We start from the raw sequence: 19413 nt of genomic DNA, 5'->3' as shown, positions 1-19413 counted from the left end.
CTCATGACCATAGATGAGGGTGGGAACGTAGATCGACCGGTAAATCGAGAGCTTCGGTTTTTGGCTCAGCTCTCTTTTCACCACGACGGACCGGTACAGAACCCGCTTCACGACAGACGCTGCCCCAATCCGCCTGTCGATCTCCCGCTCCCAGTGCTTTACATAATTAAAATAAAGACAGGAATAAACAGAGAGAAATAGAAAAAGATTTAGAAAAATATTAAAACAAATAAAAACAAAAAAGATAAAAACATTAAAACCTCAGAGTTTTAGTTATGCCATCTTACAAGGGTACTCACACCTCAGAGTTTTTTAAGTTAAATTTTAAGTTATTTCTGCTTTAGAGATTGCCTAATAAATCCTTAAATGCATCAGTGTTTTAGTCGTAATTCAAGATTAGTGTCAGACAATGACAGCTGAAGTAAATACAAAAAGCAGTTTCCAAATGATGATTCCATTTTTGTATTATGGGATAACTTATTGAAAGATAAAACTAACCAAATAATTGTTCCACCCTTGGCAACTACAGCTGCTATCAGGCAGTAACTGGTAATATATATTTTCACTGGAGAGGAACTTAGTCCCACTCTTATTTCCATAATTGTTTTAATTCAGCCACAATGGAGGATTTTTGAGCATAGGGTCAGGTTGCAAGATCTCATTCAGATTTATGTCCAGACGTTGCCTAGACCACTCCAACTTTTTTTTGTTTTTTTTGTTTTTTTGTCTGCAGCTTTGAATATTTCCCAGTATTTTTACGCTCGTACTTCTCAATTTCTTTTCTATTTGATGTCTTTACCCATGTTACTCAGAAACAGTAACATTTTGAGCTTTATGCAATACCACAACAGGAGTTTGTAAGCAGCTCAAACTGCTGTCTACTTTTGACTCACTGGTAAACCAAATTTGAATAACTGCTGTGGTAAATGGTGTTCCAAAATATGGACAATGACTGCTGGAAGTCAAAAATTAATTTAGAATTAATCAGTTGTATCCCCTGTTGCTTTTTGACAGTTTTCTCGGTGAACTATAATAAACATCACATCATAGGACAAGGTCACAGTTCATTCTCCTTATGTCTCCAGAAATCTGCACATAACCAGCAGGTTAAAGGACAGCGAAGCCAGATGGTACATCAATTATTCATGTTATTGTAACTATACACAAGGATTAATAAAAGCTTGATATTAATAATAAGTACACTATTAAATCTTAATGCGCATTTGTCCTTTGGTTGCAATTTGCATGCTGTGACAATGAGCTGGGTTTTTAAAACCTGCATTTGTTCAGATGCGGTGCAGAGTGTTGACCTCGATTTGCTTATCTCTGAATTTTCTGCCAGCATCTTTTTTACAGAAAGCTGATGTGCTTTCTCTGTTACCTCAGTGATCCTAAAAAGTGGCTAACTTGGAGCCTTCTTACTTCATTAACAATTTTCACACTAAAAAGCATGATTAAAATCACCTGGTTGTGCTTCTACACAGCTCATTTACTGATGAGTGACTAGTCAGGATCTGTGAAGGGGAAAATTGTCTGACTCCCATTACAAGCTGATTTCTGGGAACATTTATATATTTTACAATCGGTTCTTAAACCTGTATAGCTTGTAAATGTACTCCTAGCTTATTTACATAGGCAAACTATTCATTATGAGGTATTTTACCTTTATTTGCGTAATATTGTAAAAGGACTCTGTATGTCTGCATTTATTGTCTTACCTCTAGCCCGGAAGATTTGTTGTTCTTGTTCTTTTAAGTGACGCTTTGAATCTCTGTGAAGCTCTTTCCCGCTAAGACAAACCCTATAAAGTCCAATTCTATGTGTTGACATGTGTTTTCCCTTTATGTCCTTCTTTTTTTGTCTCTCGCAGTGCCAGACTTTACATTCTGGCAGCCGGTTAACAATAATTAATTGCACGCACTCCTGGCAGTCTGTCTGTCCGCGCGTGTGTGTGCGTGCGTGTGTGTGTGTGTTTTATGTGCAACGTCTGAGCTAGGCCTCGCGACAGTCTTATGATTTATTGCTGAACGGATAAATTAGATTTTGCACACAGAAACACGCAATATAGGGCGCTCCTCGCCACAGTTTGCCTGCTGCGAGGATGGTTTCAGTGATATCATCAGCCATGATGAGACAGAGACATGCAGAGAAATGCCTTTTTAAAGGAGCGCTCTTAGACGTGACCACACACACATGGTATGCTCCCCACACACATTCACACTCAGACAAAATATGCTCTAAAGACCATAGCAGGGGAGCTCTGTCTGTTTCTGTGTGTGTGTGCTTAAAGTTAAAATCCAGACGGCCTTTCCAGAGACCAGACTATTGAGTCTTATAACTCTCAGGTCACAGATTATTAAAATAACAGAGGAGATATAAAGTCTTTGCTTGTGTGTGTTTGCGTACGTATTGTACAACTACAGTATCGGGAACTGCCAAGAAGCTAAAGAAATGTGAACATAAATCTTTCACACAATTGTAAGAATATACCTGACTGACTGGATAATTGTGTGTAAAACAACAACTTATGCATTAACACGTCTGTACGTAGTGTTGAATACTGCTGTATTCATTCCTATTGTACCTTTTTATGTCTTCTCAAGCCATGTAGCGAACACACCCTGCACGCAAAACATGACGAAAAATGAACGCTGCCGCTCCGGTTAAAACATAGTGGTGGCCCCGTCATGCAGACACATTTAGATGTGGCTGTAAATTTCTTCACATTCCTGCAGAAGTTACTGTTTTATGGCCCTACGTTTCCCACCTGTGGCCCAACACACCGTCTTCAAAGTAAAGTTTTATAGAGCATGATGCTGTCGTGTAGCGTTGTCATTTTAGCCTTCGCAGATGAAAACAGCTAGTTTGTGTCATGCTGCCTGCATCACAGTGGGGTAGGCTTCCTGGCTGGGTCAGGTTTCTGTCACTGGTAACGTTTTACTGTTTAGCTTCCTGTATGAGTTGTTAATTGAGCGTGAAAGTATGAATCCAGACCATGTTGTGCTTTTGTTTTCTAAGCCAGTTAAGGGAGATTTGTTGAGAGATTGTCTCCCTGTTTTCTTCCCCCCAGAGTACCTGAATGGTCTGAATGCAGATTTCTCACACAAAGACTCCTTATTCTATTATACAATACTGCGTGTGCGTGTGTCCTTATTGTGGTTTTTACCCAGTGCTCACTTTTTTCTCCAGAAAGGACAGATAGCCCTCCTAGAGCGTATCAGACACTCACGGGACAGTGCTTACCAGACCCTGGGTGGTGCAGTAATCTGTAGTCATTATTGAAGGTCAGACTGCTCTCATATACTTTTAATAATGTTTTTGTGGTGACGGACCAGCCCATCCACCCACCTATCTTTTGGATGAATAAGGAAACATTTGGGGCCATTTCTAGGGGCGGCTTGGAAAAGTTAACTGACACATGACCAGAACAGGACCACTGACGATCTACGGCCGGCAGATCAAAGCTAAACATGACTTATGCATGCATGGAAATTGGTGAATGGCATTCATATATGGTAATGTTGCATAAAATGTAGTACTTTTTAGAGATGTGTTGATCCCCACCAAACCTCCCTCTGGTGCCACCATTCATATCGTGTTGTATTTGTAAATACTAAAGGAAATGAATAGCTGATTCGATACAAGATGCTAATTAGCCTGCGTTAATGGCAGAAAGTACCACATTTTCCTCCAGACATTTTGTGAGGAACTGCTGCTTTTTTAAAAATTTTTTTATTCATTAAAGGCAGGGTGAAAGACAAGTGATGTTATTTTGTGCACAATCATGTTTTTATGTAAGTTTTTTTAATTGGAACGTGATTGTACAAAAACAAACATTTCAGTTACTTTTTCTGTTCTTTTTTCCTAAATTTATTTGATTCTGAATTTTAAGCACTTCATGTTTTTTTCTTATTTGTCTAAACCATATAAAGCAAGAAGTTTGTTTTCGAGCTCAACAAAATGTTTTGTTGCAATTTCTTTTAGATTGGCTATATTTGTAGAACAATCTCTATGTTGCTGTTTCATTATTTTTAAGATTACCTGAGAGAAAAACAAAAATATTCCTTCAAATTCAAGTTCTACCTCAAGTCAGACACATAATTTTTCATGCTGTCAATACTAACATTAAAAGAATAAAATCTTGTTCATCCAAAGTCTTTGTCAGACTTTTACTAGCATTTATAATCTGAATTGACTTTAAAGATGGTAATCAGTGGATTTCTAATATTAATTTAGTAATTTTTTTGTCTTTGAAGGACATTAACGTTCACTCACTTGTCCGAGATGGAAAAGCTGGGACCAAACCTGCTGATCTGTGTTTTGTGGTCATGTCATTCTACCTTCTAAGCCTAGCCTCCTGTAATTACATCAATGGACCACACACTGGTCATATTACGTCCAACACCGGTGAGATGTATTGAATATTGAATCATTCTCAAAGGTGGAAGATGTATTAACTATGAAAAAAACGGGGGTTTTGTTAATGGGAAAATATAAAACTGGCAAAACTTCATGTAGCTTTAGATTGTTTTTACTTCTATCTTGTATAAGAATTTGCAAGCATTCTGTGACACTTTGTTCATTTTTTAAAAATTCAAAAATGCACTGAACCTGTGATTTGAGCTTCAGAAAATGTTTATGTAAACTGTATGCATATGAAATGAACATTCAGCATCTAAGGTCAAGTTTACCTTGAAGTAAAGTAGAACAGGTGAAAGAGTGAATTCAGTCAATCTTTTTAAAATACTCTTCTTTAATATGTAGATTTGTGATATTTCTCAATTAGCTGGACTTGACAAAGGAATTGTTAATAATTTGACCTTTATCGATCAGACGTTAACAGGTTTATCTCTTTTTTTTTCATATTAATATATCATTTAGGTGTACGTGTAAAAAACTGGAAATAGCTGTAGTGTACATGCAAAACTACTCTCAAAGTTTTGTATTGACTGGAAAATCTTTCCTTCACATCTATATGTGTTTCTTTGTCCAAATAACAATGCGTTGTATGGACTTAAGAATTCTGCCCTGTGATGGACTGGCGGTCTGTCCAGGGTGCATCCCGCTTCTGGCCCAATTACTGCTGGAGACAGATATCCCCCGGGTGGAGTCAATGGATGGACTTCAGAATTTCTATCATTTGATGGGATAGTGGATGGCAAAAAAATCTTAGCTTTTTGTTTTATTATAGAATGAGTGAATAAACAAAACGTTCCTGATTTATTTCATTCCTACGTCCTCAAAAGCTACTCTAATGTCACAGCGTTCGCACATTCATAATTATGCTATTTTTTTTGTCTACTGCAGCATCGTTTGACATATGGTTCGACTTTTTAATACCACAGTTCAACAGCTGGTGATAACTCAACGATATTTTTTATTTGTATTTTTTAAACAAAGTTTGTGCAGTTTTTCCATCAAGAAGTCAACACGACTCTTGTGTTCTTTTTGTTCCTCAGTGATTAACTGTACAGATGTTGATAACAGCAGACTATCTGTCTTGTTGTGCAATCTGTCGGACTCCTCGGAACAGCTGATCATGTGTCAAATTAATTATAAGAACGCACCTGGAGGATATTTCACACATGACACTGGCACGTTCTGTAGCCGTCAGATTAATGGGATGATGTGGAAATGTCTTGACACAGACAAGCAATGCAGACACAGATGGAATCGCATGTTGGGAAAGTCTGGAAGTGAGTGGAGCATAGAAACTGGGACTGGGGGAGAAGACAGCCATGAGGGCGGGAAGAGGATAAAAGATTAATTGAGAGAGTGCTAGAAGAAAGACGGACAGATAGAGAGCTGGGGAGTGAGGTGTGTTCTTAGCCTGTGTGTGTGTGTGCCTGTGTCTGACTGAGAGCCATTTAGAGGGTGAGGAAGAAGAGGGAGGGAGGCTCATAATGAGAGAAAGGCATTGAAATATGAACGTCTGATTAAGCTTGACATTTAAGATGCCATGTTTTGCATGCTGTTAGCCCATAACAAATGAGTCCTACATTTTTGAAGAGTGTGCCTGCATGAACATGACTCACCATAATTGTATGTGTGCAATTTGCGTGATGCATGGCGGGAATGAATTGGGCCTCTGGTACAGTGAGTGTAAGTCGGGATTCTGGCATTGATTAGGGGCCCCGCTAGTCAACTGAAAACTTCAAGACTTGAGATGGCAGGTGGACTTTTTCTTCCTTCTGTTTCTCCCTAAAAGCTCATTCTGCAGTCCCAATAAGAGCCATGCCTCTATATTACCATTTTCCAAGCTTTAACTAGTTTCATCAAAAAAAATACTTCTCTCTCAGCCAACTTTTCCCTGTATTTCTGAGAAAGGCCAGAGACCCGGGTCACGCGCTAAGCACAACTAATCAGCATGTAGTTGAGGTGGTTTTCTATTATTATCCGAGTGCTCTGAATAGGTGCAGTTTCACAGACTAATCTGTTTTGTCTGTGTGGGTCATGTGAACTCTTTAGCTAATATTTTCTGCAGCTGCTTTCATTTTCTGCAAGCCGACGTAAAGCTACAAGCTCTTTCACTTCATTTTATGAATTTAGGACCCTCTGGAGAAATTTTGTGACCGTCGCATGCAAACGAGCAACCGCTTGGTGCTGCTTTGTACGGTTAGCTTACAAGAGAGGATGAATTTGCGCATCATGGTAACTAATGATGGGATGTTTATCAAGACAAAAATTTTAAATACAGATTTTTTTTTTTTTTATCTTTTGGCAGAAAAGTACAATATTAACAAAAAACGGTCAATTTCTTGGTTGTAATATTTAAATTTAAATAAATTTATTACAATGAAAATCGCCTATTACTTTTGTTCAAATCCATTCGTCCGTCCGAAATGGCCTGAGCGGCCTTTGTCAATATGCAACTCTTTTTACTGGTTTTACTCTTTAATTACACTCCTTATCAGGTCTTTTTTCTTATTTTCTGGACTTGTTTTGCATATTTTTCACTTTATATCTGTGACACAGAATCCGCCTCCTTCCTGAACGAGAACTGGACAGTCCAATGGTGTTTATTCTTGCATATAATCAGGTATCAACTTGACTTTACTCTTTAACCAAGAATTGGGAAAAAAAAAAGGTCGGACAAAAGTACAAAATCCAAACATATTTTCAGAATTTATTGTTATTATCATGGATTATTAGAAATAATTTCTTACATTATCCTAAAGCTTGCATTTGAAACACGCTTTACTTTCATTCTTTTTCCCCCAGATCTTTAAATTAAAATCAGTCTGAAAAACCTCTACATTTAATCAATGGTTGAATCTCACCAGGAAACAAAAACAAATCACAATTACAGCTTGTCCTCTCTTCAAGTGTCCTCACACAATCACTTGCTGTCAGAGGCTTTCTTTGTCCATGTCATTATTTAGATGTCGGAACTGGAGGTGTAAAAATATAATTGTGCTACTTTAGACCACCTATAACCGCCATCAGCATCACACAGTTCAGAAGTACAGAAATCGCACGCTGTTTCTATAAACTTGACCAGATACACTGGTCTCATCTCTGTTGGACAAATTAAGCCCAAAACGTTTCACAAATAAATAGTTGATTTGTTTATTTTCTATTGTTCAAGAGTAACTTTGAAGTATGATGAGTTGTGGTTTAAGACATGCTCTTATTAGTCATAATAAACACTTCAAATTAGAGGAGGTTTGATTTTTTTTTTTTTTGTTCTCATATAATCTTGTCCTACATTTTCTCTCTTGCTCTCGATGAAGGCGGACACTTTTTTCCTCTGCTCCCTCCCTGCCCATGCCTACCTTGCTTGCTCTGTTTTTGTCCTGTCTTTTTCTATATTTTTGGAGCCTTTCTTTGCACATCATCCAAATCTACAAATTTTGGATCTGGTCAGCCGATCTTTCAATGCAATTGATAAAATTTTCGACGAGAAGTCTGGGCACAGGAGAGCCCTCTTGTCCTGCAAGGACACACCCGGCGGGATTTACCCTGGATTTATTCATGATAACAAGATTTCTGCTGTTTGGAGTTTGTGGATTCCTGGATTATCGACACATTTGTGACAGACTTGGCCGAAATAGCGAACACTTGGACTGTTGATGTGGACAGAGACAAGGACTCTAAAACTCACTAATGGGATGGAATCGATCTTGGAGAAGTTGCTAGTTTCGGTTCAGTGGAACGACCAAACTAATTTGGATGATTGGGAACTGAGATGTATTGGAGAGACTTTAGGGAAGATTGCAATTTATAATCTTCCTGACCTAAGAATTGGCTTTCCCCATGTGGCCTTGGAAGGGCTGCATATTTCCAATCTCCTTGAAGATATGTAAAGACAACACTCTTCCCTTCTCACCCCCTCTTGTATCCATGGAGTTGCAAAGCTGAGCGCTCTTAAGGACATTCCTGGATAAACGACACCTGTATTGGACTTCCCGGGAGGCTCAGTAACGTGGTTTCATGGCCCTTTGACGTCATCGCCTTCACTCGTGTCTTTGGTTTACCCGTTGTTTTGTCTGAATGTTGCCATTTGCCTTAATGTATTCTTTCCTCTTTTTTGTTTGAGTTTGTTAGAAATGGTGGAGTACTCCCTATTTAACCCAGAAAAGGCTTATTTTAGTTTATTAGTAATTTCAGCAATTGTGGAGTACGCACTATTTAGATCAATGTTTTACAGCCCAGAAATGGAATCAGAATTAGAATTAGAGTAACTACGAACTTGGAATCCAGAAATACTTAACAGGAACAGTCACTGCTTAGTTTATATTACTTTTAACCCTGAAAAGGATTTAGAACAAACTTAGAATTGTGGAGGACTCACTTTAACCCAGAAAAGGAATTAGATCAGTCACTCTTTAGCTTATTTTATCAGAAACTGTAGAGTACTCACTATTTAGAAATGGAATTAGATACTTGGCAACCCTAAACAGGAGCACTTAGTTTACATACTTTAGAACAACATTAGATTAGTTTTCTTTCCTCTTTTTTTCTTTCCTTAGGTTTTTTATTTTGTTTGTATTTCCTTTTAACTCATGGAAAGCACTTTGAATTACCTTGTTGCTGAAAATGTGTTATATAAATAAAATTACCTTTCCTTATCTTCTACCCTTCTTCTTCTACTCCCTTCTTTGGCACTTCAAACTATCATTTACCAAAAAACAAAGGGACAATTTCTTTTTTATATATTTAGCTTTTCTTGTTTGGAACCTCTAGACCTATTAACTTCATCCTTCCAGAAATAGCGTTAAGATTTTATTGGAATTAAGTTTTCATTCTCTATTCTTTGCATCAATAACTTTTATTCTCCGTCGATCTTAAAAAATAAAATCTTTCAAAACAGATAACAAATGGACAAGAAAGGGAGAGAAAAAGATTACGCCACAGTGAGAGTAGTAAAAAGAGGGAGATATAAACCCCCCACTACAAAGAATGACACAAATCAAGAAACATTAGGAAAAACCAGACCGTGCCTTAAGCATTATTTCTTCATATGTTGCTAATTAATCCTTTGTTTATGAAAGAAAGAGATGCTAACAGCAGCGGTCCCACGGGGAGGGGAATATCTGGAGGCAGAGGGAGTACGTGGATGTGCTGAGAGTCGCTATCAGACCCATCCATTACCGCAACTCAATAATACGCATTTAGAGAATTAGCTTGGAGTCATTGGGTGAAGTGGTAGAGAAGTGCAGGTAATCTGTTTTTCTTCATTAGTGACATACAACGTAGTTCGAAAGAGAAAAACCTTCTTTGATAACTTAAAGGCTACATGAATGTTGATGGTGAGCTGGGTTCACTAATGATTCTGCATATACTGTGCAGTTGGATTGGAGTTGAGTGTTTTTAAAGCTACACAAAGCAAACAAGCCCTGAAAATGGGTGACAAATTGCAGGAATAATGGTAATTTTTGATTTTACTTGTTCTGTGTTTTGGGAAACAGAGAATATGCTTTTCAAACATGTTTAATACCAATTAACTGTAAAAATAAATAAAAATAAAAATGTGTCTTTAGGAATTATACATCAGCTTGGTTTTGCAGGGCTGCCTAAGGACAAATTGCTCATTTTATTCATGTTTAGACTAAAAGACCCCAGGCTGGGATTGGAACCCAGGACTTTCTTGCTGTAAGAAAACAGTGCTACCAAATGCTATAACCACTCCGTAGAGCTATAATAGATGCATTGCTATATAGCTCTAACATTCCTCTGTGTCTTTGTGAAGATAATTTACAAAGAAAGAAATTCTATATCAGAACTTGAAAAGATGAGCTGCTATCTGTCTCGACTTAGTAGACCTAAGAAATGCAAATGCTGAATGTAGCTACAACAAGTGCTAACTCTGGGCAGGTTGATAAGTCAGTAGCTGCAGAACAGCAACATGCAACATTGGATACAATGCAGACTCTAACAAGTAAAGAAAAAGCTTAAGTTACAGATGAAGCAAGTTTGCCAATTAAGGAAGATATTTTTACAGAGCTAATCAGTGCATCATGGAATGCCTCTGATATAACCTGTGATGACCTTATATACCATACGTAGTAACATTTAAATTCACCAGTGAGGTTTTCCCCAGATGGCTATGTCGGCCATATTTCACCGATCCTCGCTCCACCGCTTGTTGCTGGGTCCTTTAGCAGCTGTCCTGAGACGATTATTGGCAATTTCAGATAAAAGCCTCACTTGTGTTGGAACTAATTGCTGCTGATGGAAATGATTAACTGTCACATTTGTCTTCGTTGTGGTATCTGGGCTATTGTGGTGTGTGAGGGCTAATTGTAGCTAGTAGCAGGAGTTGTTATGCGGCATTTTGTAGTGGGTTATACCTAATTGTAGCTGATAGTAATCGTTCCAGTCTGTGAATACAGCCCGCAGCACAGAGAGGTCGAGCTTCGACGTACAGATGCTCAGACTCTGTGTGAACTTTCTGGCCTTTTATAGGAAAAAAAAAAAAAAAAAGGCCAGACTGCAATTTCAAACAAGTGTTGGATAATGGCAATATTTTTCGTCCTATTGATTTTACTTTCTCCTAAAAAATTACTCATAAGTGTAATTATTGTCATCATTAGTGCTTTTATGAACTTTCTAAAACATCTCAGCGCGCACATAGGGCAGATGGAAACACACTTAGGTCAGTCAGAGCCTTTTAGGTCGGGATTTCAGCTTCATTGCTTCACCACAACGATCTGTAGTTTTCCACTGTGTATGTGTGTGTGTGTAAGTGAATGATGAATTCTGACTGGGTGTGGTGAACATCAGATGAGATTTTCCTTCGCTCCCTGCACTCTCTGCCTGTGTCACCCACACACACACGCAAGAAGTGAGTGCCAGGGCTGGTCTAGGCGTGGGCCCTCGCAGACATAAATTGCTTTTATTTTAATAGTTGTGCAGAGGGGGCAAAGACTGGAGGCTGAAATTGTAAAATGCTACAAAGGCCGCAAAGAGAAAATGGAATTCAGCAGTCCATTTTTTCCCCCCCATTTTTCCTCTTGAGCCCCCTTGGTGGCATTACAAGGGTTTTAAAATTTTGTCCTGATTGTATGTGCGTTTGCATACTTTTGTTTTCAATCATTCCAAAAGGAGCTTTCGACTACATTCCCTGAACGTCTTTCGTCTAGAAGTGTTTATCCTTTATGTGTAAAACAGAGAAAGTTAGCAGGTTGCTGTCTTTAAATAAATAACAAGCATTTTCAGCCTCGGATTGATCACAGGAGTCGTTCTCATTGTACACGCTATCTCTCCTCCAGATGGATCATCAAATATGCATTATTCACTCTCTCTTTCCTTTCCTCTGTCATACTGCATTGATCTAAAAGTGATCAGTTTTGGCGTCTATCGGGCGTCTCGGCATGTTTGCGATCAAACAAACGCATACAAACATGGGTCAATGGGTTTGCTGTGTTTATGAGCCAATATGAAGAGGATAACCACAAATAAACACACTTGCACACAAAAAACCCCCAAAACACGCAATATCTCTCTGTCACGACTGTTGTGAACAGTGCAACCACAATTGTTCTCTTTTCAAACAAAAGAAAGATTATGGTTTAACATAAAACACATGTCTGGTTATTTGGTGGCTTTTGTAAAGTGATTATAAGAGGGAAAAAGGGACGAATGGTAGAGGAGAGGAGGAAAAAAACAGGGTGGGTAAGAACTGAAAGAAAAATATTATTGATGAAATTACTTCAATTATATTAACAATTATTCTTGCGTGTGGAAGAAAGGAATACGGAGGATCAAAATGTCGTGGAAACAAAAGGAAACGGACCCGGAAAGTGTTTCAGAGCAGCATTTTAATCCGATAATATGACTTGTAAATGTTTTCACGCCCCTTGTTCGTTTTCGGTTGTGTTTGACCGGTGTACGTCTGGCCACTAAATGGTTGACTGACTTTAAGGCCTTTTATTCTCAAAATAGTTGAGTGTGTGGAGACTGCCAGTGAACAGCTGTTTCAAAGTCTTCCCACTGTTTCTCATTTGGTTTTGGGTCAGGACCTTTCCAACACCCAAATATGCCTTCATTTAACTTATTCCGTTGAATCTCTGGCTGCATATCTAGGGTTGATGTTCTGCTGGAAGGTAAATCTCCATCACAGCAACCAATTTGTTGCAGGTTGTTGTAGATTTTATTTCAGGATTATCCTATATTTCACTTCATTCATCATCCCATGAACACTGACCAGCTTCTCTGCAACTGTTGGGGGAAAAAAATAAAAAAAAATCACCATAAGTTTCAATGTAGCGACTGTGTATTCAGGTTAATGTGCAAGGTTAGTTTCCACCATTTTTGTTTTTTTTTTGTCCTTTAACGTGTTTACTGCATCTCATACGTGGCTTGAGGAAAACTGTGAACATGAGTTATAGTGGCTTTTTTTTTTTTTTAGCAATAGCTTTCCCTTTCTTACTTTTTCATGAAGACCCAAATTTTATAATCCTTAAAGAGAAGTTGTTTGTTGGAGAGATCTTTCCACCCGAGCTGGGACTCTCTTCAGCTCCTCCAGAGTTTGCATGAACTCGTTGGCTGATTTGATTGGTAATGTGCTCCCTGCCCAGCCTAGTAGATGGGATTTAGATTTATAACCCTGCTTTAAATTTCTCGACAACTTTATCCCTGACCTTTCTGCTGTAATCCTTGCTCTTCGCGATGCTGTTGGCTCCCTCGTGCTCTTCAAAAAAAAAAAAAAAAAAAAAAGCCTTTAAGGCTTACACAAAGCAGCTTCATTTTCAATGGAATTTAAATTACACACAGGTGGCCTTTACTTACGAGCTAAATTACTTCTTTGATAGATTTTATTTAGAAACATCAAAGTAGAGGGGTTAAATACAAATGCAGTTTTTTAGAGACCAAAACAGAGACAAAAGGACAGGATAGTGTTGCAGCTGTAAAGTGAATGAAAGACGGGCAGAAACAGAGGAGAAGCAGAGAACTTTGGATTGCTGAAGAGGATGAGTTGCCATCCGCAGGCTCAATCATCCATCTCTGTGATACCGGATGTTTGGTTTGATGTGGTCACACAGTGGCCATAGGCCCGCCGATGGTGTCTCCCTCCCATGTCTCGCTTCATCTCACCCTCCTCGCTCTCGCTGTCTCGGGCTCTCTGATATGGTTTTTGTTCTCATGTGGTCACATGCTGAAGATTTTCATGGATGGTTCCCATCATGATAAAAGAAATGTACTTCACATATAGAGTTAGGAAAAGAAAAAAACTACCCACCAGAAACGAATTGCTTCAATGCTGAGATTTTACCTGCACATTGAGTCAGTTTTTTGAAGAGTTTTGGGTTAACTGAGTCCAAGCAATTTAAGACACATAATTAAAAAAATTTTGTTTCTCTCCCTTTCTATTTTTTTTTTTTTGCATCTTTAGAGATGGTGAGGAAGAAGAATCCCCCTATCCGGAGTGTGGGAGGTGAGGAGGAAGAGGAAGAAGAGGGGAGGAAGCCAACAGGAGAGGAAGAAGATGAAGGAGACGAGGAGGAGAGAGTGGCAGCGGAAGCAGATCGGATAAACCGACCCTCCGAACCGGAGTCCTCTGAACGGATCCGAGGGAACGAGGAGCAAGACGAGGAGGATGAAGCAGAGAGTGAGTGCACCTCCTCCGTCGGTGAGCTCTACATTAATGAGGAGCGAGGGGGGAGGACCGCAGGCGGAGGGGCGAGGGCAAAACAAGTATTAGCGGCACAGTGTGAGAGACCCGAGAGCCAGTCGGAAGCCGAGGACGGGGAGAGGGGAGCAGAAGGAGGGGAGTATGACCACCTCACTCCTCCTCTCCCTTCAGCACCTCGGGTCCTTTCCAGGCAGGAAGGGAGGGAGGAGTCAACCAGTGACACCCCGGCACTCTCGTCCAGCCCTTCTCCCAAACTCCAGGACTTCAAGTGCAATGTGTGTGGTTACGGCTACTATGGCAACGACCCTGCTGACCTGGTGAAGCACTTTAGGAAGTATCACCTGGGTCTGCACAACCGCACACGACAGGATGCTGCTCTTGACACCCAGATCCTGGCCCTCCACAACATGGTGCCCCAGCATACAAACTTAGGTAATTCCTGCTTCAATGAAAGTTAAATTTTTGGTTTAAATAATCCTATTTTAAGGCTTTCTTAATTTTAACTCGCCACTCTTTTGAAAGACAAACTGGTCCAACTCATAGGGCAGTTTAACATCATTTCTGATCAATGCAACTGATTAATTTACTATTTAAACATGTTCTGCTTGAAGCACCTTGAGTTGTCTTATGTGTCTTTATTTTCCAACTCATTTTGCTGTTCTGATGTCAGATTTACAAACAGGACAGGGAGCGAGAAGTCAAACCAAAGAGCTGGGGAAGACGAGAACTGATGGACAGAATCAGCAGCAGAGGACGGTTATGATGAACGGAGCGTACGACATACAGGTACGTGTCGCCCAAAAGTTACAGATGAAAACGTTTTTTTTAACAAAGTCATAGTTATTTTGTAACGGGCATTGTTGAAGTATAACGTCATTTATTTTTTCAACATTTCTTGTACAGTAGGGGAGTCAAAAACAAGGTATTTTCCATCTAGCTCTAATATGACGATGGTATCTGCTCAGACTTGCTTTGAAAAGAAAATATACATCAATGTAGATTTGAGGAAGAAGAAAATCCACGTACAAGGTGAAAGTAAGCTTCCCTGGGAATTCTAGTTGAGAGTAATTTTAGTGTCAAGCCTGGATCTCAATCCTCTGGAGGTTAGAAAAGTTGATTTTGTTGTGTTCAGCTCCGCTTTAAATCAAGAGGGTCCTAATCAGGGAAATCAACAGCTGCAGACTTGGTCCGAAAAAGAAAAACAAAAAGAATGCAACGCCCTCCACTCAACATTGATTTGCTGTGGCTGCTAATGATAAACATTAAAGTGTCTGGAAGGAGGAAAGAAAAAACTTTACATCAAGTATGTAGTGCCTCCTATAGAGGCTCAATCTGTGTTATTTAGCAATTTTTTTGTTTTCACTTACACCATATCTTAATTTGCACACAGATATTTTGTGATATGTCTAATAAAGCTTTTTGCTTTGTTCTGCCAGTCTATCTGATATCTAGAATCATTGATAATGATTTATTTAATTGCTATTTTTGCGTATTGGGACAATTACGAGTCAAGGATTAGAACTGTGAGTCTGCGCAAACAGAAACCACAAGGTTTTGTACTAAAAAGTTTAGTAAGGTGATTTTATAAATGTAGTTGAGAGGAAAACTTGATGAGTTTCATTTCATTTATTCCAACTTCCAGTAATTTTGCTCAGTTGTATAATGGACTCAAAAAAAGGCACAGCAGTCCGCATGCAGACCTACGAGTCCGAAATAGAAAATCCAGCGGGTTATATCATCATTATGAAGAAAAAGTGAAAGTATTAGGGGAAAAAAGGGGGAATGAAAGGGATCTCTATTCTCTCTGCCTCTCACTTAATTTTTCTGCTTTCAGCCCACGTTTGGAAAATTCCATCTTGTCATTTACTAAGACCAGGATCTCTGTCAACCAATGAAAAATAATTGTACCAAAAAATAAAAAACAATAATCGAGGAAAGGAATAGTGCAAAGGAGAAATGAATAAGAAATGGAGATGGAAGAGGAAAGGAGAGAAGGTAGCGAAAGAGACAGACGGTGAAGCTGTACTTCTAATCGACTGTGAGGGAGTCTAATGAAACAGCTGTCAGACATATTTAACCCTCTCTTTTTCCTCCATTCACCATTATTTTATACGTCTTCGTCTCTCCTTCATATCTCTGTTGTCACTTTTTTTTCCCCTTGCTCGCTCTTTCTGAGTATTAAATCGGTTTTTCTAAGTGCTCAATTTGTTTTTAATCCATCTTTCACCTCCTTCTTTCCCGCCACCCCAGTTTCTAGTTTCGTACTCTTTTCCTCAACACGTCCTATTTGCCCTTTGCATTGTTTGATTCTAAACCTTCTGGTGTTTTCTTTAGGCACAAAGACATGAAGGCACAAAAACAATATTTTACGCAGATGGCACTATAAGCACTAAATATAAAAGGCATCCAAACTTTAATATGAACATTAGCACAAATGCAGGGATTAACGTATTTTAAGCTCGTTCCAGTCCTCTGAAATAACGTTAATTGTATATAAAACAATTTACAAACGTTTGCGAAAAATGTATAAAATGCAGCTAAGACTCAGTTACATTATGTTTTTATCAGCTCCCTATTATGTTTTTAGTTTTTAGAAGTGCAATATTTCCCAGAACAGTCATGCTAATTTGAATTAAGGTAAAGGTAAAGTCACTAATCCATCTGATTTTCTGATTTAGTATCAGATCATTAGTTTTATTCTAAATGTATGTGGAGCAAATCACAGGTTAATATTAGATCTTAAAGTTGTTAATTACATTTGTCCCCTGGCTTTAAATGATAGGTTTCAAAAGTAAGTTGTGCTTGAATGTGTCTCCTGTATGTGACTCAGCCAACAGCATGAAGGTCAGCCTCAGCGTCTGTGCAGTTTAGCAGTAAACCAGACAGTAGGCAGACAGTCGGCAATTTATTGTATTTTATTGGGATATTTTATGTGATTCTAAGTACATATATTTTTTTTAAATTTGCATTCAAGTCCAACTCCAACAGCTTAATCTCTACTCTAACGTTTTTTTTTATCTTCTCTTTTCTCCTCCTCACCAGGTGACGTTGGGCGGCACCTTAATCGGGATTGGCCGCAAGACGTCCGACTGCCAAGGGAACACTAAGTACTTCCGCTGCAAGTTTTGCAACTTCACGTACATGGGCAGCAATTCCTCGGAACTTGAACAACACTTTTTGTCCTCGCATCCTAACAAAGTAAAATCTCCCCCGACCACGCCCCTGCTGGCCACCAACAGCCTGGCGACGCACGACAGCCAGCTAAAAGGGAGGAGCGTGATGCTGGACGCCGGCGAGCGGGTGGCGGTGCGAGCCGAAGACGACTCCGTGGTCGGGTACTTCATCCCGGTCAGAGCGGGTTCCGACTCGTCGGGCTGGACGGGGGAGGCTGGTCGAGGGGCCATACAGGCGTGTTATTGGTGTAAACTCTGCAGCTGGAGTTGCGAGTGGTCAGAAGGTTCAGCTAAGCTTCTAGAGCACTATGAACAAAGGCATAAGGCTCCTGCTGGTGGCGCTACGAGCCCTAACAGCTCTGGGATTGACAGAGAGAGGGAGAGGGGAGGAAGAAAAGATAGAGGAGAGCAAGATCATATGGCATCCAAAAGCTGCAAAGATCACTTCACCTCCAGCCAAGGTAATGAAAGAAGTGTGAAGTAAGTGTGGTGGAACTTGGGTGCAAATGTTATGCAACTACTGCAACATTGCTTCTTTATGTTTACTATAATTTTAATCAGAGCTGTGATATTGCTTTGGACAATTATCCACCTTGAAAAACGATTCTGACTTCTTGAACTTTTAAATATTTTTTCACGCTACAGTCTTAAACTTTTATGTATCTTATTGAGATTGTCTGTGATAAACCAACACAAAGTAGTGCACATTTTTAATAAAGTGGAACATCTGTTAGAGAACATTAGCAAACAACATCATAAAGATGGTTCATAGATAAAGTTGTGGCAAAAACCCCCAAAAACTTTACGGCAGGGTTAGGTTGTAAAACAATACCCAAAGCTGTGAACAACTCACAGAGCTCTGTTTAATCCATCCTCTAAAAATGAAAAGGGTATGACACAACTGTGAACCCATGACATTGCCATCTAGCTAAATTGATAGGCCGGTCAAGGAAAGCATTAATCAGAGAAGCAGCCAACAGGCTGATGATAACTCAGAGAGACAGAATGAGAGGCACAAGGAGCTTCGCTTGTGATTTTCCACAAGCGATGTCGGGGACACAGCAAGACGTTTGGAAGAGAACAAAGCTGAACTTTTAATTGAACTCTTGGCATGCGTTCAAACTGCTGTCTGCGGCAGAAAATCAACATTTGACATCATTGGAAATATTTTCTCTGTAGTGAAATGTGGTGATCATTCTTTCAGGATGCCTTTTATTTTTTTCAGCAGTGACAAAGAAGCTGGTCAGATTATGGGAAGGGGAGTGGAGGTAAATACAGGAGAGATCTATATAAAAACAACCTGTTAGAGGCTCCAAAAGGAGACTGCAGCCGAGGTTCACCTTCCATCAGGACATCAAGCGTAAAGCTAGAGCTACAGTCAGATGGTTTACATAAAATCACATAGAACGACCCAGTCAAAATCCAGACCTAAATCTAATTAAGAATTTGTAGCTTGAAAATCGATTTCTTCAGACACTTTCCGTCCAAGCAGTGACCAAGTTGAAACTTTAATGCAAAAAGATGAGATAAAAATTTTCATCTTTACATTTACAAAGCTATTGGAAACATACTTGCTGCTGGATTTGCAATGTTAGGTGATTCTATAAAGTGTTGACTCAGAGACTTATAAAAGAGCAAATGTTTGTAAAAACCTTTTAAAAACCACATATCGTTTTATCATCACATGACAATAATGCACTACTTTGTGTTCGTCGGCCATGCAAAATAGTCTCGGTCTGTGATTCTGTAGAGGAAAATGTAGGAAAAGTTCATTTAAGTGTGAATATTTTTGGAGGGCACTGTGCATTTGAGCCCCTTGCAAAAGGTTTTACAGAAGGTTTTTGTGTTCTGCTCCCAGGAGACCCAAAAAGTGGTGATTCGGAAGCCGTCGTGACCAGCTACAACTGTCAGTTGTGCGATTTCCGTTACTCGATGGCCCACAGTGCGGACGTGATCATCGTCGCTCCGTTGCTGCTGCACTACCAGCACAACCACTCCATCCACCGCTGTTGCATTCAGCACTGCATGTATTGTCCTCAGGGGCTCTGCCAACCCCAGAAACACCTGGGAGAGGTGAGCTGCTTGAAAAGCTGAAACATTTGATGTTTGCTCTGTAATTACTAGGGGGGGGGATATATATATATATATATATATATATATATA

At 39.4% G+C, this 19413-nt stretch overlaps 1 protein-coding gene across 6 annotated transcripts in view; it reads left to right on the top strand.

The window, feature by feature from the left end:
- The window catches only part of trps1 (trichorhinophalangeal syndrome I), a 183355-nt gene that overhangs the window by 108145 nt on the left and 55797 nt on the right, over positions 1-19413 (top strand). For 5 of the 6 annotated variants that reach the window (XM_008422123.2, XM_008422121.2, XM_008422120.2 and 2 more), the window contains 4 exons: positions 13838-14509; positions 14748-14863; positions 17120-17711; positions 19109-19323. In XM_008422123.2, coding sequence (XP_008420345.1) covers positions 13838-14509; positions 14748-14863; positions 17120-17711; positions 19109-19323 — 1595 coding nt within the window. The remainder of the gene's footprint in view (positions 1-13837; positions 14510-14747; positions 14864-17119; positions 17712-19108; positions 19324-19413) is intronic. The other variant, XM_008422125.2, reaches the window with a different exon arrangement.

This window comes from Poecilia reticulata, linkage group LG11 (genome assembly GCF_000633615.1).
Source record: "Poecilia reticulata strain Guanapo linkage group LG11, Guppy_female_1.0+MT, whole genome shotgun sequence".
In the NCBI taxonomy this organism is placed as follows: Eukaryota; Metazoa; Chordata; class Actinopteri; order Cyprinodontiformes; family Poeciliidae; genus Poecilia; species Poecilia reticulata.
Note: the sequence above shows the minus strand (reverse complement) of the source record. Positions and strands in the feature narration are given on the sequence as shown.